This window comes from Nicotiana tabacum, chromosome 22, assembly GCF_000715075.1.
Source record: "Nicotiana tabacum cultivar K326 chromosome 22, ASM71507v2, whole genome shotgun sequence".
NCBI classification, from domain to species: domain Eukaryota; kingdom Viridiplantae; phylum Streptophyta; class Magnoliopsida; order Solanales; family Solanaceae; genus Nicotiana; species Nicotiana tabacum.
Genome location: NC_134101.1, coordinates 130,109,891 through 130,134,190, shown reverse-complemented (window position 1 = coordinate 130,134,190; position 24,300 = coordinate 130,109,891). Strand labels below are relative to the sequence as shown.

Here is a 24,300-nt window from a genome sequence, read left to right as displayed (position 1 = left end):
GCCCATTCAGAAAAGTGGCCATCGTCATCCCTTCAGATATATTCGAAAGGGTCATTCTTACACGGTTGAATCGGGCGAGGAAGTCCCTGAGTCCCTCGCCAAGAGATTGCTTGATGGAGAATATGTCGTTCACACTTGTCTTCGCTTTCTTGGCCCAGGCATGGGCGGTGATGAACTTGTCAGCTATTTCTTCTAACGTTTCTATGGAGCGCGCAGGTAACTGCAAGTACCAAGTTAGGGCCCCGCCGGTTAGGGTCTCTCCAAACTTCTTCAGCAATATGGATGATACTTGTTCTTTTGCAAGGTCGTTGCTTTTTACTGCAGTGATATAGTGGGTCATATGATCCTCCGGATCCGTCCTGCCATCATATATTTTCAAATATAGAGGCATTTTGAAAGTTTTTAGTATAGCATGTGGCGCGGCCTCGTCGCTATATGGTTGTTCCATGAACCGGTCGGCGTCCCGTTTTGGTAGGAGTTTTGGGGCGCCCGGTATTTTATCTACCCTTTCTTGATGCTCCCTCATTTGGTCGCGTAATTCCTTATTCTCGTTTTCCATCTCTTTCATTTTTCTAAAAATAGCAGTGAGGGCATCGTTACCTGCATCATTAACAAAGTGAGTAGTACCTGTCGTGGGAGGTTGGGTGTGCTGCTCATTGGTTGTTGTGGTGATGTCAACTCGCACACTCCTTCTGCTCGCCCTCTAAGCGGGTTTATCTAGTATGTTGTTCAGTGTATTCGTTAGCCATGCTTCTAATAGTTTTTTTACCGCTGGTGGTGCTTCTTCGGTAGTGGACGTAGAGACTCCATTTCCATGAGAAGCGGTAACGCTGCCATGAGGAGGGGGTGAATCACTTCGCCTGGGTGAGGCGCTTGATGTCACGTTCTCCTCGTCCTCTCCATGAGCTTCGTCGATAGTGTTTAGGAGATTAGCGGTGAGATCGGCAATCGCCTTTATCTTTTCTTCTCCATTGTCTGTCATATCAGATCTGTGCAAACAACGAGAAACAGGACTGTGCAGAGTTTTTTGTGTGTGTTTTTTTTATCTAGAAAAAACTAAAACTTTTAACTAGAAAATTCTCACAAATGGCGCCAAATTGTTTGACCAAAAAGTTTTAAACCTTTTTGTTAAACTAATTAAGTGAATTATGGTAGGTAAATTCTAGTTAAATATAATAAGTTCTAGATCCGAGAGTAGAATTTGGGTAAGACTATTTTTCAAATGCTTATACCCGTATATTCAGTCATTTAATGCACATCTTAGGGAGTTAATGGAGAATAAGCAATAAATATGAGAAATGACAATAAATGTAAATAGGATAAACAAGTCACCCAAATATCAAATGATGTGGAAGATTCTTCCTTTTAACAACGAAATGTGGCAGTCACCAAGAATATGAGTAATACTTTCTTGGATCATGTGAGTGGAAAGCAGAATAATAGATGAAATCAATCACTATAGAAAGGTAAACTTTGTATTTTCTCTCAATGGTCAACTTCTTACAATAGTTTTTCTTAGATTCGATCTCACGTGCTTTTTTTCTTCTCTCTCTCCCTCTTTCTATTTATAAGGGGTATTCTCTAAAACCCCTAAAAAGTACAACAAAAGGAATATCCATGAGAATATTCCTGTCACTAGTTCCAAGATTACACTAGTTGTTATTTCTATCTTTCGCTATTCGACCTCGACCTCTACGGCTCGCTCTATGACTGCTCGTTAGTGGGCTTTGGTCGACCTCGTCCTATCTGCCCAACTCAGGACACAGTCTTTTCACCTTACGATCTTTCCACGCCCAACTTCCTCAGCAAAATTTTGACCCATACAAATTCCTTCAACTAATTCTTAGACATTATTATTAACTTTAAAACTCAAAATTTTATCTAAACACTCTCCGATTTGTTATTATTATTGATCGTTTCTATATGTTTTCTGAAAATTGCTTTCTACTCACCAATAACACTACGAAATATTTTCTATAGAAAATGACTTGCGGCCATGAGTCATATTAAAAGTTCTTGAGAGGTATAGAAAGTAGTTGGGACTTGGGATTTCAATCCACAGCAAATAATCTTTAGTAAGATACACGCACACACATGAAGCAAATGAAGAGTGGTTGCACATTTTGAGTCAAGTTAATTTACCACGTCTCTGCTTTTTAACTAAATTCATGCACATAAGTACAACCAAGAGTAGTTGAAAAGAAATCATGATCCAATTCAATGAGCACTGACTAACCAACTCTTCAAAATAATCGTAGGAGTCTATACAATTTATTTATTTTTATATTGAACAAGAAAATTTAAAAAATACATAAAATGTGTCGATTAATGTTTCCAACACTATTATTTAAGTTGCAAAACTTCATGTTGGATATAAGAAAAAATCATAATCTTACATGAAATTTTTTTGATCAATTTATAGATATTATTTCGTATTTTGTTCCTAAAGTGGGATTCTAATGTTGCTTTCCAGAAGGGAGACTTAGAGGCATTTTATCAAATTGTGAAGGAATAATAATTTTAAATTCTCCGTAATAATGTAGCAAATGCTACAAAATCATATTAATTGGTGGGTTAGTTGAACAATATTTTGGAAATTCGTACCACTAAACACTTAATTTAATTTGTACTAATAGCTATACATGATTATCCTCTCTTATAAGCTTAATAGGTTTAGAGAGAAAGGACAAGAAGCAACAACATATGCAAATTGAAAATAGAATAGGTCAATGAAAGAAACAAAGAGTAAAGAGCCCTATTATTAGTAATTAAGGACTTTAGGTTCATTCCTACACAAACATTATCCTAAAAAAAGTTTATTTGACTAATGATGGTGGGGGTGGGATTATCTCACATGATTTGAAGCAGCTTCCTCATGTTTCATGGACCTGTCTGCTAGCATCTAGTAAACATTTGGAGTATATTTGAGTCTAGGTTGGAAATAATATATATTTAAAGCTGCAGTTGAAAAAATATATTTTAATGTCGAAGTTGAAAAGCATCTAATGGAATTGATGGAAAACTTGGAGATTTGAAATAGAAGGTATCCCGGATATAAAGTAATCGAGGTACACACGAGATAGGTCGTATATTATTATTGTAAAAAAAAAATCGTAGATTGAAAACTAACAATTCACTTGAACTACAAATAAAACCACCATTTTTTATTTGAAATTCAAATATTATAGTTTAGTATTTGTAAGTATTCATGACCGAATAAATATTTAAGTATATTGATGCAATCGAATTAGGGTAGACTGTCTACATCACATTCCTGAAAATATGATATTTTCTCGCATGAATGTGTAATATTTTGTGTACATTGAAATTCAATATTTGGAAATATTGCAACACTTAGTGGGTGGGCGTTTGGACATAAGAATTGTAAAATTCCAAAAAAAAGTGGAAAAAAAATTCAGGTGAAAATGTTATTTGAAAATTAGAGTTGTGTTTGGACATGAATATAATTTTAGGTTGTTTTTAAAGTTTTGTGAGTGATCTGAGTAAAAGTTCTGAAAAACAGCTTTTTGGAGTTTTTCAAATTTTTAAAAAATTCCAAAATGCATCTTCAAGTGAAAATTGGAAATTTTATGAACAAACGCTGATTTCGAAAAAAAAGTAACAAAAAGAGAAAAAAAAGTTATGTCTAAACGGGCTCTTAGTATTTATGCACAAAGGACTATCCTTGCTTGTGCGGGTGTACATGGACCGGGCTGGTTCGGTTTTTATCAAAACCAAATCAAAGCAACTATATCGGTTTGGATAGGTTTGGTTTTGTCAGATTTTTCGGGTTGTCGGGTTTTCGGGTTTTTTTTGTTACATGAATATTATTTCAATCTTACTTTGTTAAAATTATAGATAAAGCTTTGATAAGTGAATATATGTTTAGTAAATATGGAAAAAATTGACAAACATATGATCTATTAAAATATTCTAATGGGAGAATTTTTGACCTAATTACATTCAAGAAGAATAGAAAAAAATTTAAGAATCCAAAGCATAAAGTATGTTATAAAAAGATGTGCAACAACTCAATTAAAAAGCTGGAATCCACCAAACTCTAAGGCTTTTATCAAGACTTCCACTATACAACATAAATCCACCTCCAACACTAACTGGTGAAGCTTGTAAACACTTAACTGGACCTTCATGTCCTTTTATAACTCCAACTCTAAATAACCCTCCATTTATTTCCCTTTTCCAAATACAAATACTCTTATCAGCTGATCCACTACACAAAAATTCCCCCTTTATCAAACACATACACAATACTGCCATTCCATGTGCTTTCTCTTCACATACTAATTTCCAACTATCAAGATTCTTGTTACCCACCCACCCCATCACATACCCATCTGACCCCCCTCCATATACAAAATTCCCATCTTCAGAAACCACCACAGAGTTTAAAGAAACATCTTTATGACCCTCCAAGATTCCCTTTAGTGAATGTGTACCCCCACAACTTTTCTCTTCTTTACCCCAAGCTTTAATCTTTCCATCTGCTGAAGCTGAAAACACAACCCCATTTTTACTACTACATACCAATCCATTTATAGCATCATCATGTGCTTTAATTGATTCCAAACACTTCAAATCAGAAATTCTCCACACTTTTAAACTCTTATCCCAAGAACCAGAATAAATATACCCATTACAAACTGTTAAACAAGAAATACTATCAGCATGTTCAATCCATAATTTCTTGTGATGTCTCCTAGTTTGAACATAATTACTCTGTTTCATAAATTTCCCAAGATAATCTTTTGTAGTAGGAAGTGTATCAATAAGCCTAAAAACATTCTCAGATCTTCTTGAAACTTTCCACACACGAATTCTACTATCTTGAGTGCTGTAAAAACTTTATTACCAACAGTAACAAGTGCTTTAACAAAACCATCCCCTGTTCCAAATTTAGTAAATTGTCTTAAATCAGGCTGTTGCCAAACAATTATGTCTTTACCTTGAGAAGCACTGAGGATGAATTCACCACATAGAGCTAAACAAGAAACTGTGCCGACGTGGCCTGAAAGAACAGCTAAGGATTTGTAAGAGTGGAAATTTGTACAAGGAATGTTTGGTATTCTTGAAATCTTGATTTGGAGATTTAGTAATTGGAAATCATTGTATCTTTGTGAAGTTGCTGGGCTTTCTTCTGATTCACTGCTGCTGCTTGTGCTTATTATGCTGCTTGATTCGGATAATAATGGCGTTCTATATGATGATGCTGTTGCCATTGAAGCATAAACTTTTTGATTTTGTATATGAAAGAGAGAGAAGTTGGTGTCAGAGGAATAGTAAAGATGGAGCTAAAGAAAATATAGAAATGGAGATTTTATAAAGAGAGACGTTAGAGAAACGATGAGTTTGTAATATATAGAAAGAAAATATTTATCAGAGAGAGACGTTATGGATTTTATGGGTAGAAAAGAACCATAGTTATTATTCCGATTCCGATAGTATGAAAATTTTAAACAGGACACGGATTGTTTAATAATTCTTAAACGAGGAATAGTTTGTTAAATTAATATTATAAATTTGTTTAATCTATTTTTCTCTTATTTCATAATTCCTATTAATCTCTGACATGATTAAAGAAATAACTTACTCTAATTATGATTACCTTTTTTCTGATATTTAGATAACACATTTTTTCATTAAGCAAATAAGGATTTAAATTAAATATTATACAGTTGCTATACAGCTTATAATTATAATTATAATTATTTGTATAGTTCTCGGAAATCTAAGTTAAATATTTTAGCCAATTGATAGATAATACATGTTTTCCTTGAGCCAATGGTCCATCGGAAACAACCTCTTTGTTTCTATAAGGTAAAGGTAAGATCTGCGTACACACTCTCCTCCGATTCATTTATAAGATTACACTGAATTTATTATTGTTGTTGTTGATAGACATACGGAAGAAACAAGTAAACCAAATATTCAACTGATGCAAATTGTCTCAATTTGCTCTACCATTCTATACTCCGTCACACTTCTAAATATTTAGAAAATTTTGCTAGCTTGTTCTTGGTAAAGGATATTTCATAATATTTCTAATGAGAATTAAGTGCCTAGTGTTATGAAACTTACTTTGTTTCATAATATGCTTACTTTGTTCTATTTTATATGAGACTCTATTTTTAGTATGTTCTAAAATAATAAACACGTTTTCATATTTAAAAAATATTTAATATTAAACTTTTCAAATTACAATAATAATAATAATAATAATAATAATTAAAAAAAAAATTTCAGTGCAATCCCACAAGTATGGTCTGAGGAGGGTAGTATATACACATACTACCTTTACCTTATGAGGGCAGAGATGTTGTCTCTGACAGACCCTTAACTCAAAAAAAAAAACTATTTTTTATTTTAAATCTTAATGACATTCTTAGAATCATAGAAATGTCATGACAAATTTAAACCACAAGTTTCAAGAGTAGTTCTATTATGTGCCAAAAATAATATCTATCTTTATTAAGAGAAAGTATGTTATGTATAAATTGGGATTGGATCTATTTATAGGCGAAGGTATGATTTGATATTTGTTGGTTCCTATAACAACCTCAACATAATATTTACAAATGATTACTTATTGTATACATGATAAAGGTAAAAACATATGAACCCGTATATTACATACTAACTCCAATTTGTTGGGGTAGGGGGTGAGAGGAGCGGGGAAAAGGAGCAGGGGCCACGGATTTCTTGCAAGAAAGGCAATAGTACTAATTAATGAAGAAGTGTACAATATGTATATTGCGTAAAGTAGTTAAGAAGGCTAGGGTGGTGCAACGGCTACTTGGACTAACACAATACTACTCTACAAGTTTTGATGAAAACAAGGATTGGACCCACCACCAGGTTTTCCTCTTCCCTTTTTAGTAGACAAACAGGCTGTGTTGAACTTTTTGGACCAAACATTTTTGGCTTTCTTTGTTTTATATGTGTCATGTGTTGACCAATGATTACCAGCCACCTCAATTGTTTGGTGGGATCGGATTCCAACAGTCCAATTTTGGTAATCCCTTGCCCTGGAGATTAAGGTAAAGATGTCTTAACGGCTTGAGCGGAGGGTTATACAAGCAGAGGTAAGGTGTACATATATTTCACACTTTCCAGATCTCACTCACTGAATATGTTATAATTATCATATGTTTTTCTCATAAGGTCGAAAATGTAACACCTTTATAGTTAATTTTGACTTTTTGTGTGTTAAACAGTCTTTCGAACATACAATTAATATTGAGGTAACTGTAGATTATTTGGGTGAATGATTACAGTTGAAATAGGAGGGGTTTGGAACATACTATTAATATCTTAGCTTTATATTAATTAACAAAGGAACGATTTAGACAAGATGTGGAAAACAAAAGATGTGAACTAGTGAACTACCAATACCTCCTTGCTTAAAGACTCGTGAAAATAAGTGTCATCTTTTATTATTATTTTTTGCATGGTCGGCTTTTGCAGTTAGCCTATGCATTGGTCGAGGATTCGTCAAGATTCAGCATACTGTTTATTTCATCCATGCAGAGGATAACTTAATTTCTTTGTTTGTAAACCAGGCAAAGGTAGAAGTAACCACAAGAGTATACAGTTGTTCCCCTTTGTTTCGTATGCAAAAATAAAAGAGGGAAAGAAATCGGAGAGAGTTCATCTTACTTTTTCAGTCCACCGACCAAAGAAAAGTGCGTAATTCCTGGCCACTTTGTTCTCCTTTTGATAAATAAATATATGCACATTGCTCTTTTAAATGAAATTGTATTATAAACTTGTTTAAGACAAAAAAATTCAAGTAAATACTAAAAACATAACTAAAACTCAAATGAGAGATAATAACTAAACAGGCACCTCTTCCGCTCCAATTTATATGATACCTCTTCAATTTGAGATGCCAAATGTTTGACACCATTTACTTTTATAAAATCTCAAAGATTCAATTTCACATTACTGAAGAAGGGGTTATAGTAAGCTTCAGGGAGTAGCTATAACTTCCTACATTTCATGCCGAACAACATATAAACCTCTGAGATACATTTGCCTTCTTGGTTCTTTACAATGAGAAAATAGATAGCACTATTTTGAAAAATAAAAGTTTCAAATCATTACTTTGCCTAATTACATTGCCTTGTAGATTTCGTACACGAAATACACGTACATTTTTTTTTTTAAAAAGCCTCAACGTCTAGCAAAGAATACTTTCGCTTAGTGCACTCATGAAGCAGAATTCTAAAGCTGGAAAGGTCAAGAACCATCCTGGTTTGGCGCTGAGAAGATTTTTCCTTTGTCTTGTGTGATTGAAAAGCTTAGCTTAGAGCTAGAGAAGATTGACTACCACTGTGCCGGCTTTAAGTCATCAGTCACCCCTTTCTGAATTGTACTGTGCTGTATTTCTACAGCGGGCAGAGCTCAGAATATCAACTCATAAAGAAGACTTGTAAGTGATCTAAGCAGCAAAAGACGCTGTAATCCCGTGTCAAGTCAAGCCAGAACTCCTTGTTCGTACTCTATCGATAATCATTTGTCTGCCAGACAAGTCTTCTGCATATCCAACAACCTGCATAGAAGAACGCATAGTTACAATGTGATATGATGTAAAAAAAATGAAGTCGTCGAAATCATAGTAATAAAAAGAATAAAATGAACAATATATGAAAACTAAAACACAGATCTAAAGTCGCCAATATCTAAAAGAGAATAAAAGTTCAGATAAGAAGAGCAGCTCTAACAGTTTGAAATGACAAAATCTCAAACCTGAGAGTCTGTCTGTGTTTCACTAAAGTGATCATACACATTTGCAGTTGCATCTCCGGAATGACCGTGGGAATCATCTTTTTTCTCAAACCTGAAGGGGAAAAGTAATAGCACTGAGCTCTCAATCAAAAAGAGATAGATACATGGCTATGCAAATCAAAAAAATCTACGCTAAACCATCACATTCAGAACCAGAGATAGAGCATTATGAAGGATACTTCAGAAATCTATACTAACTGTTGGATGAGAATGCGTATGACAAAAATGTAACTGTTCGCCAACAGACTGCACTTCCTAGATTGATGGTTCATCTTTTATTGCCTAGTGCCTAGATGTTGCTGGTCAGGCTTTCTACTTCATTTTCTTTTAATCCCAATCTTAGCCTGTAAACCCTAACACCAGACTATTTGGGCTGGCTTAGCTTAGTGGTCCTGGGACAGGACTTACCATTGCGTAATGTAGGCCAGCATACATTTGATTGGGTTCTCAAATTGAACTTCCAACATTTTCCCATGTCAGCCAACATACATAGTGTAAGTTCCATGTCTTAAAAATCAATAGATGGTATGCCGCTATTGCTCAAAGTAAATGTATTTGAAATCCTGGTAGGTAATAGCACTAACCAAGGAATTTCCATTTTCTAAACAGCCAACCGTATTAAGAGAATGAAAATGCATTAGTTAGTGGAGGTATTAGCTATCAACTTATCAAATACATTACATTAAGAATGTGGGACATTTCTAATACGACTGTCCAATTGTAACTTATTTCTAGCCTCCATAATTTGTCAGATTCTCAGGTGAAGAGCAAAAGGTGATGAGTGCCAACTGCAGCAGCAGTAAGATGAGAAAGTGAAGAGCAAAGACATCAGACGGCACCAAACTTGACCAAAAGCATGGAAAATTAGTCACCTGTTCGTCCAGTCGTTAGACAATCCAAGAGTAGTATGATGATCTCCATGACCTTGAGCAAGAATGTTACAACCAGATGTAAAAAGCTGCTTGAGAGTCAAAGGACTCAAACTTTACATAAGTCAAGAGTAAAATAAAAAGTAAGAAGAAAGCATTTTAAAAAAGGATACTTCTTTATCACACTCGATTCTTGATGGAGACTTTTGATCGTGGATCTAATGTCAGAAGCCATTGAAAACATTATTCAAGAATCAAGAGCCAGACTTCCACAACGCAAAAAAAAAAAAAAAAAAAAAAAAAAAAAGACTAAAGATACTTGCTTCTCATAAATTACCTTGCTTGTTTGCTCCAATAAATCCTCTATAGCAGCAGCTACATCAGGAACTGCAGAAGAACCTTCTTTAGTACTTCCTATCATGTTCTTTTCTGGGGGATTTGTCCCGCAGAATGCATTATTTTCATTTGATACGCAGGTCAATGAACAATTGGTTTCTTCAACCACCATGAGCCTTGCCTTCTTATTCCATCTACTTGAATGCTTCATTTCTTCATTTGCAATACTTCTACCAGCAAAAGCTTCAGTTCTCAGATTTATGAGTTCTTGGGGCTGGCTTTGAGGCTGGGAAGAGGTATCACCAGATGTCATCCTAACAGCTTGTGTGGGAAACTGGCTTGTTGTGCATACCCCAGCTTCTCGATCTTCAGAAGTGACTTCCTTAGGATAAAATGGATCTGGAGAAACAATTTTGTTCTGCTCCAAAACAACCATCAAGAAGCTACCATGAAGCTATAAGAATGGGGAAGAAGAAAGGAATACAAATATCTAGAAGGCAAGGACTGCACTAACCAGCTTGATACACTCATAAATCCACTCACAAGTGACTGGTTGTATTCCCCACTTACATGCAACCTCATATTTAGGGCCACTGATAAATTTACACAACAAATGTGTGACCCTTTTAGTCAATTTCTCAGCAAATTTGGCTCCAATTGTAAAACACAAATTTCTCAGCAACTGTCTTTCTTTCTCATCATACTGCGAAACACAGAAGCGAAAACTCTGGAATGCAGGGAAAGGAACTCGGCATGGAAGTGGAGAATAGAGGATGTGACTACCAACATCCAGCAAGCATCCATCCTTCATAGAAACAATATTCGGTTTTCATTAGCCTCAGTTGGAATATGCAAGAAATCAGTGAGTACAAAAGAGAGGAGAAACTGCAGGGTTTATATTAATCACTCTGCTACTTTTACAATGAATTACGCAGATATAACTTAGCATCTCAAGTTAAACAGAAAAGGACCAATCATCCTACCACTCCCCACCCTCAGGTTCAAAGGAGTATCTGAAGGACTTGCAGACTTTTAAAAAGGCAACAGGCACGATCATGAAAAAGACATAAATAAATAAAAATAAAGTTAAACCAATTCAACAATAAATATCAGTTAGATCATCATTATTGCATTATAATACTTAGAAATTAGAAATTAAAACACACATATTTCATGTGAATTGAAGAACATTTTCTCTGTTAGCAATTTGAAATTATAGATAGCATATCAATATATTCTCTAATGGGAGTCGGTCATAACTTGATGAGTCGATTTTAAATATGTTTATTCAAGCCCCAACTTAAGCTTTGCTAGAAATTTAGCATTTTGTGTGTACCTCATGCAAATTGCCATGCTTGTTTAGATGATGAAAGTAGGAAGGGATGGTCATTAATTGAGTGTAATAGAAACAAAGAAGCTTTTGAAGTCAAATGGCGAACGGCAACACAGAACAAATAAAGAAAAATTTGAAATTAGAGTGAAAAGCCACATACTCTATTAAGAGAATCATGACCAATCGCAGAGATGCACAACTCACTTTATGAGGAATCTGGACATGAAAACTGAAGGAACATTAAAAACCTAGAAATTTAGTCTCTAGTGGTTCAAACGACTCATCATTTGGACTCTCCTATGCAAGTTCTGTCCAACCTAACTGAAATCGTTCAAATCAAAGCATTAATGCAATTGCATCAACAAGTTATTGTGATTCCAGTAAATGTGCAGCATCTAAAATTTAGCATAACAAGCTTATTGCAATCACATAACTCAAAAGGAGCGTGCAATCTGAAATTTTGCTCTTTTCTTCTGAATTTAACAAGGTTTTATGGAAGAATGGGAGGAGGCCTATTTGGGAGCTTATATATAAGGTAAAGTAACCCTTATCACAAAGATTGTGCTAAGAGATTACAGAAGCTACAAGACCCCCAAAAAGAGCAAAAACCTAGTCTTGTGGTAGTTACAAGGCCCCAATAATCTCCACTATAGACTCTACATCTTCTACGAGAGCTTCTTTATACTAGAAGTGAAACAAAAATATACAGTTCATTTTGATCTTCGGTTCAGAACTAAATCTATCTTCAAAGCATCCTAATAAGCTCCATTCTCAAGGAATATAGAAAATAGGCTTGTACGCAATTCAGAAGATACATGCAAGTAAATTAACGTCCAAGGTTAATAACTAGAACATTTAAGTAGAGCATAGGAAGTTCAATAAATTGAACAGAGTGCTTGGGGAAAAAATATAGTTTGCAGATTGTTAAGTCATACTGTTTTTTGGTCGTGAAAATGCTAAACTGCGGAAGGTTTTTTTTTTTTGGATGAAGTAAGGTGTTATATCACCAAAAGCATCAAGAAGATGCATAGATACAAAAGTTGAGATGCATAAATAAAAGAAAGCTAGCCCCTTTACAGTGTGTCAATCTAAGACAAGGGAACAAACAAAATTCAAAAATTTTCTTAGACCAGCAAAAAAGATTGAGTAGGCATCTAGCTTTGAGAGAGTGATTTGGAGTTGAGATTCCATCAAAACATCTATTATTCCTCTCATTCCACAAACACCAAAAACTGCGGAAGCTTATAAAAACATTAGGAAAAGAAAAAAATGTAACAAGAAAAGATCTTGAGAGGCACACATTCAAGTACCTCCAGACAAGACTTAATCCAGTGACTTGATACAAAAGTAGCCGCAGCACCATCTTTCTCGGAGCACAACGTACCATGACACTCGACAGTGAAATGCACATTTGTTTCAGTTTGATCTTCCACCACCACTCCTCCCCCTTGACTAACCCACTCAACAATTTCAGCTCTCTGAACAGATTATGAAAACAATAATATCAAATTAGATAACTTATTATAGCAAAAAATGAAAGATTAAATGGAACTAGAGAGATGATGAAAAGCTTAAAGGCCATAAATCTCAGAATACACAACTAAACACTCTCGGATAAACCTAGACGCCTAACTAGTTAAATGATGATAAATGCATACATTTCCAGAGAATGAACCATTCAACAATAGTACAGAATAAGCACTGCTGGGCAAAGTAGGTACTCAACGGAATTATATTCCTTGTATGAGAACCAGAATAAATGAGTAGACATTAAAATCGAGAGGTAAGGTTACAAATTCCATGAAGCCTGTCAACTGGACTATTTGTGTTCATCGTTTTTATACAAGTTACAAGCTAAAAGCCACTGTCAAATACATCCAGAAGGTTATGTTTCTTACCACTAAAATATAAATGTCCAGCAATGTCAAGCTCCCAGACAATTTTTAGAATTTAATTGCCTATATGGAATTGCAATTTCCAGTCCTATCCACTAACTAGCCTTTCCATCAGATAATCGTTCGCACTTTAGATGAAGAACCCAAGAATTCTTTTGTTCACATTTTTTTAGGGTTCAACAAAATACCAACTAAAATGAATCACTTGTTTTAGGGAATGAACTTCAAATGAGCTTGCAGTTTGCGCTCCTGCATAGTCACATCCACAAATCTAGCTAATAATTTTTGAGAATTCAGAAAACCAAGGATAACTTTGGGTAATTTCAGAGATATGTATTCTATGTGAAACAGGAAAAGAAACATATCATCGAGGACTTAAAACTCAGCTACATTATGAGAAATCTGAGAAAACCCACCCGATCAACGGGAAATGAAGCTGAAAAGCAAAACCGCCTTCCCTCGAACACACTAGATGGCTTTCTACCATTAACAGCACAACCAGATTCATTCAGTAGCTTCTCATCTTTGTGATTAGAAGAATATGGCTGATGTTGAACCCCATTCTCTCTCAAAGAAGTTCTAATGTCATTCATATTTTCTAGTTCTTTGTTTTTGTCTGATGGCATTGCACATCCAGAATCTGTGCCTCTCCATGCATGTTCATCTGAAGATATAGTATGCCCATAGGATTTTCCTTGTCTTTTCATACTCGTGCTGGTTCCAGCTCCGTTACTACAGTGAATAGGATCTAGCGACCAAAATACAGAAAGTGGGAATAAGCTTGTGAAGAAGGTACAGCATGTAATATTTAGATGAGTGTATGTCTTTTTGTATGAGATGAAAGTAGGTCATTAGTGCTGTACAAATAGCTGCCTAGCAACTTGTACAATGTAAAATATTTGATTAACTGAAAAGTCAAAATGGTTATTAGACCTTTCGGAAGAAGTAAATCATAAGCAATATGCTTCCTTAGAACAGGAACTTCTTTCTTCTCACGGTCACAATCCTGCAGCCATTCTGATTTTACCACATGAACGACACCCAAAGCCGCAAGATTTCTTAATTCTTTGATTTCACTGCAAGATAATAGTCTTTACACAATAAGTGAGACTAAGAGTTTAACTGCACAACAATTATAACAGAATATACTTGCAAGGCATTGCACACAGATAAATATACGTGCTGGTGGATATTCATAAGATGCACATACAGATCACCTTAGCTGATAAGGACCTCATATCAAGACAAATAGAAGTATAGACCAACTGACAATGACTCATCCGATGATTAACATTATTATACACACTAGATTTTCTTTTTTCTTTTCACTCAGCCCCTTAATGTTTGTGGTTTTCTTTCGATAAGGTATAAATTATAATGTCAGGTAAACCCTGTTTACTTGTCTAAGGCTCTAAGCCGATGATCATGAAGGTCCAAAGTCAGGAGTAGATCTGAATGGAACAAGAAATTTTTCATCTATTTAATTGCATAGTCAAAAAACCTAGTTTGCCTGATTTTGGTCAAATAAGAGCACTCACGTATAAGTTTGATACAGTTATAGTTAAGTGATGGGCAAGTAGAATATGATTCTGCTGAATGTTAGAGCATATGTGTGTGGATTCAACCATGTCTAGGTTCATTGAAGTTGTAGGGGAAATGTTATAGAATATTTGTTCTTCGAAAAGGTAAGGTAATATTATAGAAACTAAAGGACAAAGAATGTGCTGTTACAGCTGTACACTATCTACATAAGCAAAAACAGCAAAACCATGCCTTTTCTAAACTAAACTCTATCCTTTAGGGCTTCTAGCATCTGTAAGACTGATTCAGCATCATCTACATGTTCCAGTCTACACCATGTGGAAAAAAAATACATTTTTAGGATTTATCTTAATGATAGAATCCGCAAAGTGTCTGAGGCTTTTGCTGTCCATGGCGGGTCTGAGGAAGGGAAGGGGTTGGCCTAAGAAGTATTGGAGAGAGGTAATTAGGCAGGACATGTCATTGCTTCAGCTTACAGAGGATATGACCCACGATAAGAAGATGTAGAGGTCGAGGATTAGGATTATAGGTTGATATATAGTAGTGTGTTCCTCCTAGGCTGACCAGTAGTACTAGGACTATTTTCGTAATTTCCTATTTATGATTCTTTATTATTACATGCTCTGGCATTCGTGCCCGTTACCATGTTATATTGTTGCTACTATTATGTGCTACTTGGTTGCTTTATCTCTACTGTTCCTTGAGCCGAGGGTCTATCGGAAACAGCCTCTCTATCTCTATGAGGTAGGGGTAAGGTCTGCGTACACACTACCCTCCCCGGACCCCATTTATGGGATCAAAATGGGTTTTTTGTTGTTGTCGTTGTATAGAATCCGCATCAGAACATCTTTTATTCCTTTCTGTCAAAATAGTCCACCAAATGCATGCCAGTACCGTGTTCCACCACCTATGTTGTTGATCTAGACATGATACACTGCAGACCAACAATGTTCATGAAGAGCTGCCACAGTTGGGATGTAACTTGGCAGTGCAAAAACAAATGACAAATGCTCTCAGATTACTTCCCAGATAGGAAAGCACTCACTGCATATGACCAGCTCTTTTTTTTCTAAATTTTCATGAGTAGGACAAGCTTCGTTGCTCATAATCCAAGTGAAATAGGCAACCTTTAGAGGGGAATTACTATTCCAGAATTGTTTTCAAGGCCAAGGCCTTTCTAGGTTCACTTCTCTTGTGAGATCTCTGTAGCAAGAGGACACTGAACAAATCTTTGTTGTTGGGCAGCCATCTGATTCTAGCTTCCAAGTTAGTAAGAAGTTGAAATGTGCTTATAATGGTAGCATATATCAGCAGCCGAGTTAACCTCCCAGTCATTGAGATTCCTTCTGAAGTTGATGTTCCAGTACCATTCTCTCTGTTTTCTTCCAAAGAAGCTGAAATTTTGCTGCCAATAAAAATAAATCTGGAAACAAGTCCTTCAAAGGCTCATTTCCAATCCACTTATCCTTCCAGAGGAAATCTTCTCGCCAGAATATTATATAGAGACGTTAGGATATTCAATATTCCTGAATATTCTATAGATACGCTAGGATATTCATTATTTACTTATAAAATAATTAGTTTCCTATTGGTCATAGAGAATGATTACCTACCATATAATATGTAGCTTAAGGCTCCTATATAAGACGCCCCCTTTGAATATTGTTAATCATATAAGCCGAATAAGTATTTTATCTTCTTCTTCTTTTTCATTGAATCAGAGCCTCTACAATCTTGGTAGAGGCTCAAATAGCTTTAGTCGACTACTGCGCGAGATTATGTTGCCTACTTGGCTATTGGTTTCTCTCATCCTATTCCCTTTTTTTGGCAAGCGACCACTAATTTTTCTAGCAACTAAAACCACTCCTTTTTTCAGAAACCGGTGTCGCTCTTTTTCAGGCAAACGGTTACTCGTCTATTCGGCGACTGTCGACCTCTTCTCTTCTTTCAGCTACTGGCACAGCTAGCTACTACTTTTCTTCTGGTATCCGATGCAACTCCACTCTTCTTCAGCGACTTGACCCATTCATCTCTATGGCAATCAATGGCGTTCCCCTCTTCGGCGATCAGCACCCTCTTCTCTGCGGCAACCGACACTGCTCCTCCCTCTTCTTTCAGAGACTAACAGTCTCATCTCTTTAGCAACCAGAGCCATACCTCTTTTCTTTCCACAGCAGGTGCTACTCCTTTTTTCTTCCAATAACCGAAAGCTTCTCCTCTCTTTAGAGCGACCATTCAAGTGACAACATACATCCTTCTCCCCATTGTTCTTGCAGCAGTTTTTCCACAAAGATTCCAGCAGTAATTTTCTATGTTTTCAAAATAAGTAAACTCAAATTGGTTTTCCCACTTTAAGTTTGAGGGAGCGTATTGAATGTTAGAGAATATGCGTCTGGATTCAAACATGTCTAGATTCATTGAACTTGTAAGGAAAATATTATAGAATATTTATAGGTTACCCCAGGATATTTTGTATTTAATTATGGAATAATTACTTCCTTGTTAGGCATACAGAACAGTTACCTACCATATGGTGCGTAGCCTAAGGCTCCTAAAAAGAAGCAGCTCTATTACATAGTTAATCATTCAAGTCAATGAACAGTATTAGACCTTCTTTTTTCTCTTATCTCAAATTCAAAGCTAAATACTGAAACACACGCCGCATAATGTTCAAATCAATCTATTTTAGGGCCTGAAGCTCTAACCACATATTAGATCATTTGCTAAAATATTTCCATGCAATACATGGTCCACTGGTCATCCAAATATTCACTACTTTAAGAAAGTGTAAAAGTAGTGCATTCATGAAACGATTGCAAACATACTAAAACTTACTTCTCTGATGGATTTCCAGCTATTATGTGTGTCAACTTTTCACCAAAAGACATGTAACGAGAGCCACCACCTTTTCGGACAAGGTTGACAAGTTTTCGCATTTCAGATGCATTAAAACCAACGATTAGTATTCTGCAATCTGCCAAATAAAAATCATTGTCGTCTGCTTGAGTGTCATCAGCAACACCACCATCACAGTCATTCTGTTCCTGCTCTATAGGTGCTCCACTCTGCTCATTCTTTGTAGAGACAGGAGCACTGTAATCACTTTTTGGGTTCTCAGCAGGTGCTAAATTCACCTCCTTCTTTGTAAGCACAGGAGTATCAGGCATATCTTGTGAGAGGGTAGCTTCCACATATGAATCAGACGCTCCACTGCACAAAACAGGTTCTGCATTTGATGGCGTAGCCAAGTAGGACAACCCTTGTAGGTTTCTAATGCCCTTTTCCAGGCTATGTTGATTTGTCATTCTTAAGGTGGTCATAGTATTTGGAGAACCAGCCTGAACAGGATATGATTCCTCATCAAGACATGCTATTCATCCCAAAAAAGAAGGGAAAAGGTCAGAAGCTGCACCAAAAATTTCCTTAGCTAGTTGAAAACTTCAGATGGAACTGGAAAATGCAGCTATCCCCCAGAAATATTACCTCTTCTTGCAACAGATTGGTCAAACCACCTCTTAGTAACAGTATGTATGTGACCCCATCTTTTGGCAACCTTGTATTTCTCACCTTCTGGAGCTTATTAACTGTCAAGGAAACGAACTATAATAATGCTTGTGCAAATACCAAATGATCAAAGAATGCGTGACTTCTGAATGCTCTAAATACCATACAGGTGTACATGACAACAGGAAGCAACATAGTGTAATAACTGAAAATAAACCTTGACCGTGGAGCTTGAACAATTCAGACTTTTTTTTTTTGATAACTTGAACAATTCAGGCTTAAACATACTAAAGAGAGACAAACATTTCGGAGGGAGTTGGATCATAGGACTACAACATCTCCCCAAGAGGCTAGAACAACTTCCTGATTGTCACAAAATCTGGGATAAGGTTGATGCAGTGTGACAGTCACACACATTTGCTCTGCCTTTTTCCTATGTATGACATTCTTAGACCCCCAATGACACCATGATGAGCACTTTAACGATAGTCTGTATTTACTATTAGCTTATCAGTAAAACCTGACCTACATAGAAACTGTTCTGATATCTGTATACTACCTCACATGTATGTTTTACTTGACCACATTACTTGATACAAAGCTTCTCTCAATCTTGATTTATAAGTTCATATATTGGCTTACTGAGCTTAGGTAATAAATGCACAGGTAACACGCACTATTCTATTAGCACCGTCTTAAGTCTTAACTACGTCCCATCAGTGTCCCTTCTCAACAAAAAAAAACTATAACCTATCATTGGTCCTCATTTTGTTGTTTTCTTATCCTGATCTGTAAATTTGGTAAAGTTTACAATACATATATCTACAAAACAAATTCCTTTTGCAGAAGGATTACAAAAAGGATATATTGCAAATTAAATGTGAGCACTTTCTGGTCAGCTCAGGAGAGTATTTTCCGCCATTTTGCAAGATAATCTTTTCCATCTCCCTCCGCTCATCTGAGATATAAAAACAAGTGCATTAGAGAAAGACGAATATTAAAAGAGTTTGAATTATAATGAGATATAGGTTGTCAACCTATAGGAATTCTGGTGACACAAATTGTCAACCCAGAAAAAGGAAGGACTTTGAATGACTCCTGAGGAACAAGACGGTGTTCTTTCCAGCATTGCTGAAGCCAATTAATAGTGACAATTGGTTTCTTTAGTTTGTTTACAGCCCACTGCACATGAGAAAAAGATATAAGGAAAAAGAAAAGAAAAGAAAACTGAGTTCTAGCAGTACCACTAAATATTTTGACTTCTTCTCCTTCTTTTTTTTGGGTGTAGGGGTGTTCCAATGCAGCCCGTGGAACTTGTTTTAAACTTACGATCAAAAGAGGAATAGGAGAACCAAATAATAAAAGACCTTGTACTTTGCAGCCAAAACATTCTTCACAATAACAAAGCTCACATCCAATGAAGCTTTAGTATGCAGGACCCCTCCCATAGCACTCACCAACTTTCCAAGTTCAACCTACAGAATATATACAATTACAAGGGGTCGAACAAATCATTAAATATAATAATGAGCTCAAGCGAAAACCAGTGCTACCACTATATAGAATAATTTGCGGTAACCCACCTCTTATGGTTCAGTATTAAAATGATGTTTTCAGGAGTACTTGAGCCTTTAGCTTGAAGACAAAAGCATTGCAAAGACACAGTCATACAGGAGAATAACGCGAAACGAAGTGTATGTCAGTATATTGGCGCAAGCAAAAGCACAGGCTCTTATGTTTTAGTGACAGTACAAATAATTGCACTACGCCCCTCACAAAAGACATGTTTACCCAATATTCTCACAAATGTTTAAATATATAAACATTTACAGAGAAACTAATATTATTCTTAATGTATGAGTTCTGAGCATGCAAATGTTGTCAATGAAAGTAAATGGAACCTGAATAAGTAGGAGTTTTTTAATGCTATACATAATTGCTTGTTAATCCTTAAGGTACTGTCCCCATCCTTCTTCATTTAAATTCCACATATGTAGAAAAATCATCAAGATTTAAGATAGAGACGGGTACCTTTTCATCCATCTCAAAACCAGATGCCAGGATCTTGACCCCATCCATTGCAAGGCAACAAGTAAACCCCTGCTGAGGTAGTGGCCTCTGTTCTTTAGCACAAGAAAGCACGCACTGAGGACCTTGTGACCAGAAATGGATATCAATATCAGCACGCCAAAAGTTGAATTAAAAAAATCAAGACCAGTATCCCAATTGCTAACCCAAAAGTAAATACTAACTGGTTGTCGACAGGATAAGAGAAAGATGTTTGGAAGCATTTAAAGGATGACTGCACAGGGCCTCTTTTTTCTTGAATTTGTCTTTTTTAGAGTTCAAAAATTACAATCAATCTAGTAAAATTATTTTTTTAGATTTAGTAATCAAACCAAGTAAATTATACCAGACCACTACAGATGGACAGGCGGTAATACATGCTTTTATAGTTCTGACACTTGGCTTAGCTAAAATCTATATTACAAAGTAAATAGTGCTTTTTTAGTTCTGACAATTGGCTTAGCTAAAATTTATGTTCTGAATATTTTGTGTAATAGGAGTCTCAATCATGGTCATGAATAAAGAAGTCACTATAAGAGGGGAGAATATGATTTGAACTTGTAAATACAGACAGCTTAAATTTTACCCCAAAACTTTAGTTGTGTGCTACAGATAAAGCTTTTTCCACCAAAATGCGATGTTAGTTTCCCTTGTCTCTTTGCCTATGATTACTGTTATTAGAGAAGCCTACAATCTACTCAACTCTAGAAGCAGGAATAGGAACACGAAACAGTAAAATAAATTTTGTAGAAATGAGCTAGCTTCACATTTAAGAAACCAATAGTGTATCTTGGCTATATACATCAAACAGTAAACACATCTTGAACCTTGTGGACTAAGGTTTACGTAATGCTTGAAAGGGGAAGATAGTTATAATCATGAAGCAGAAAAAATTTGGTATCCAGGATTTTAATAAACAAGAAAGCATAATTATTTTCAATATCATGAATTAATAACACATGGTTTCTAGCCAAAAGCAGTGTATCACCATATATTCTTATTTTATTTTTTTACTTTAATATTTCATTCGCCATTAGTTGATAGTGGAACTAGATCTCCATGCTTGCAAAAATATTACCCCTTTGGAAATTGAACATGAGACCAAATGTGATATATAGAAGACTAAACCCCTAAGTTTAAGGTGCAAACTACCACTCTACCAAAAATTAGGGCTAACACCAGAAATGAAGACACAAAAAAATCAACTTCGTCAATCCAATAGGATCAAATTGTGACGTTATAATGACAATAGTAAACAAAATTCCCATATAAACTATCCAGATAATCTTCAATCTGAATCTATACTAACCTCCACCAATCAAAATCCAAGGACAAATCAGTAAAGTAGAGTCGAAACAGAAATTACCTATCAAGTTGCAGCCCTTAGCTTGAAGATCCCCAAACTTCTCCTGCAAATAGCATATAAAAATTGAAATTATGGCAGAACCAATGGCTCAGGAGACGGAGTAATAAGTTTCGAACCAAAATTCACTAAAAATGATGAGATAATTCGCAAATAAACATTAACATAATTCAAATAGAAGCAACTGAAATATATGATTTAGAAATACATACATGATGCGGAGAAGAAATGACGTGGTAATCAGTGGAAGAATTTCGGGAGGGGTCGCAACAGAGAAAGACTTGAGCTCCGTTGTGCTTGAGCGCGTCGTGAAGCGCGTCGAATTGCTCCGGCGGGACGAGATTCCGCGACATGAACACACTCGCTCCATTGAACACCTTCGTCGTCATCATCTTCTTCTCTGCCGCAACTACACTTACATGTGTGTAGAGATGTATACACGCGGCGAGTGTGTTTCTGATGTGTGTGTGTTTTTTGAAGTTATGGATTTCTGCGGGTTTAGAAACGAGCGGGAATTCTTGCCTTCTTGGTGTGGTGTAAATGAGCCTCCAGGGTATGGGCTTTGAGAGATCCGATTGAGTAGGCCCAATTGTCTCTCCTATTTAGTCCCTCCGAATATAAGCACGAATTGAAAGAATTTTAAATTGGAATTTTTACCAAGGTTAACACCTTATTTATTTATTTTAAATAAATATTATTGAAAAAAATTATATTCTATAAATACCTTTTAATGTTTATAGCAAAATATCTAATTTTGGTTAACTCCTACTTCTAAGGCCATCTCCAACCCTACACCAAAATGGTGTAACACCAAATTTACGCCAACCATTACACCACTTTTTACGCCAAATCTTCTCTCTCTTCTATATTATATTATTATCTTCTATTTACTTTTCATTTTTTATTTCCTTCAAATTAATATTATCTTTTTTCTTTTTTCTTTTTTCCATATTCATTATATATAATTCACATTCACCACTTATATAATCATTTATTACAAAATTATTTTAAAGGAAAAATCAACTAAAAGTGAAATTATTGATAAAATATAATTAAATAAATATTACATCGTAGTCAAATTTAATTTAAGTACCACATAAATATTTAACTTTCGCCTCTATTCTCCCATAAATGCTCGATTAATGCATTACGAAGTGCGAAGTGCGCATATTTATCCTTAATTTTTTTTGTATCTCTTTTCATATAATTATAATAATAATAAAATTAACTTATAATTTTATATAAATATAATATATACAAAAATTAATATATCAAAAAATATGATATAAAATTAAAATTATAAAGATCTTAATATAAAAATTAATTATATACACAATATATGATAAATTAAAAGTCCAAAAAAATAAAAAAAGATTGAATAAAATAATAATAAACCAAATTTGGAGTGAGGAAAAGTGTTGCACCAAATTTGGTGTAACACTATTCATACTCTATAATGATGCAAGATTTAGTGTTGCATTGGAGCAAAACAAATACCATTTCTTGCACCAAATCCAAATTTGGTGCAAGAAATGGTGCAGAGATGGTCTAAGCCACTAAATATGCTATTCAGTTATACTATTTTCTTTCTCTCTCTACTTTGATACATGTCATTCTCTTCCCCATTCCCTGAAAACACGATGCTCAATCTCAAAATTCCTCTCACCCATATCACCTACATTCTCTCCGATCCCAATTTCTCCAATTCCATCGGACGTTGCTTTCTCTTAAATTTTTTAATGTATACACGATTTGAGCAAACTTCAGACACTACTTCCACTTCCTTCTTCCTCTCTTTTTCTTATTTTCTTTCTTCTCCCTTCTTCTTTGTTGTTGTTTGAAAGCTATAGATACGCTAATATTGGAGAAAGAAGAAACTAAGTGTTTGGATTCTGATAATGTTAATTGTGGGATTTGTTTTGAGGAATATACTGTTTTTTCCGATCGGCGCGCACAACACAGGGGTTTTTGCTCGACGACGGATTCGCCGGAAATTAGGGTTTGTTCTTGAACAAAGACGACGGAGTTTGGGGCTGAGCAACTTGATTTTCTGTTAATATATTTTAATATATTTTCAACGTATCACGCTGTATTTTCATGTATTTCATTGTATTCATTGTCTTTTTTTCATTGTAATTCAAAGTATCTCGCTTTATTCCATGTATTTCGTTGTATTCACTATCTTTTTTTTAAATTATATTTCAATATATCCCGCTGTATTCTATGTATTTCATTGTATTCACTCTCTCGCTATATGCAATGAATGTATTCATACGTTTTTTTTAATTAATATAATTTATATATTCAGATGTATTATATAATTTTGCTGAAGAATGCTATGTTTTTGGGGTATTTTTCGGTTGAGAATCTTTTTTATAACTAGAAATACAAATTTTGTGTGGTATAATTGAGTTTGTTGAGTTATATTAGGAGTCTATTATGTTAATTGATTCACTTTCCGTTTAAAAACAGTAATCCCATGTTTCATGTCGTGAATACAGTCGAATACAATAATCTGTCCAGCTGTAATCCCATGTTTCACGCTATGAATACAATCGAATACAACAACTGATTAGCTGGACTTCC

General features: G+C 35.3%; 1 protein-coding gene and 1 pseudogene across 5 annotated transcripts; both read right to left on the bottom strand.

Annotated features, from left to right (window-relative positions):
* Positions 1-3,904: 3,904 nt before the first annotated feature.
* Positions 3,905-5,493, bottom strand: LOC107766583 (protein JINGUBANG-like; annotated as a pseudogene).
* Positions 5,494-7,977: 2,484 nt separating this feature from the next.
* On the bottom strand, positions 7,978-22,226 carry LOC107766582 (uncharacterized). Of its 5 annotated transcripts, none has more exons than XM_075244442.1 (17): positions 21,927-22,225; positions 21,718-21,760; positions 20,316-20,437; positions 19,652-19,759; positions 19,322-19,466; positions 19,151-19,242; positions 18,264-18,357; positions 17,616-18,150; positions 14,172-14,329; positions 13,655-13,986; positions 12,654-12,821; positions 10,525-10,815; positions 10,012-10,428; positions 9,848-9,892; positions 9,678-9,763; positions 8,767-8,857; positions 7,978-8,569 (listed from the first exon to the last, which is right to left on the bottom strand). In XM_075244442.1, the coding sequence occupies exons 1-17, from the start codon at positions 22,104-22,106 to the stop codon at positions 8,489-8,491; spliced, it is 2,988 nt and encodes a 995-aa protein (XP_075100543.1). In that variant the 5' UTR covers positions 22,107-22,225; the 3' UTR covers positions 7,978-8,488. The 5 variants fall into 5 exon arrangements, with proteins under 5 accessions (XP_075100543.1, XP_075100544.1, XP_075100546.1 ...); XM_075244443.1 differs by having other exon boundaries at positions 14,172-14,314; XM_075244445.1 differs by having other exon boundaries at positions 20,316-20,407.
* Positions 22,227-24,300: the final 2,074 nt, after the last annotated feature.

Coding starts and splice junctions, on each gene's coding strand:
- LOC107766582 (XM_075244442.1), bottom strand. CDS start 22,106: ATGATGACGACGAAGGTGTTCAATGGAGCGAGTGTGTTCATGTCGCGG. Junction 19,243..19,321: donor TGTCACCAGAATTCCTATAG/GTTGACAACCTA, acceptor TTTATATCTCAG/ATGAGCGGAGGGAGATGGAA. Junction 12,822..13,654: donor CTTCATTTCCCGTTGATCGG/GTGGGTTTTCTC, acceptor TAATCTGTTCAG/AGAGCTGAAATTGTTGAGTG.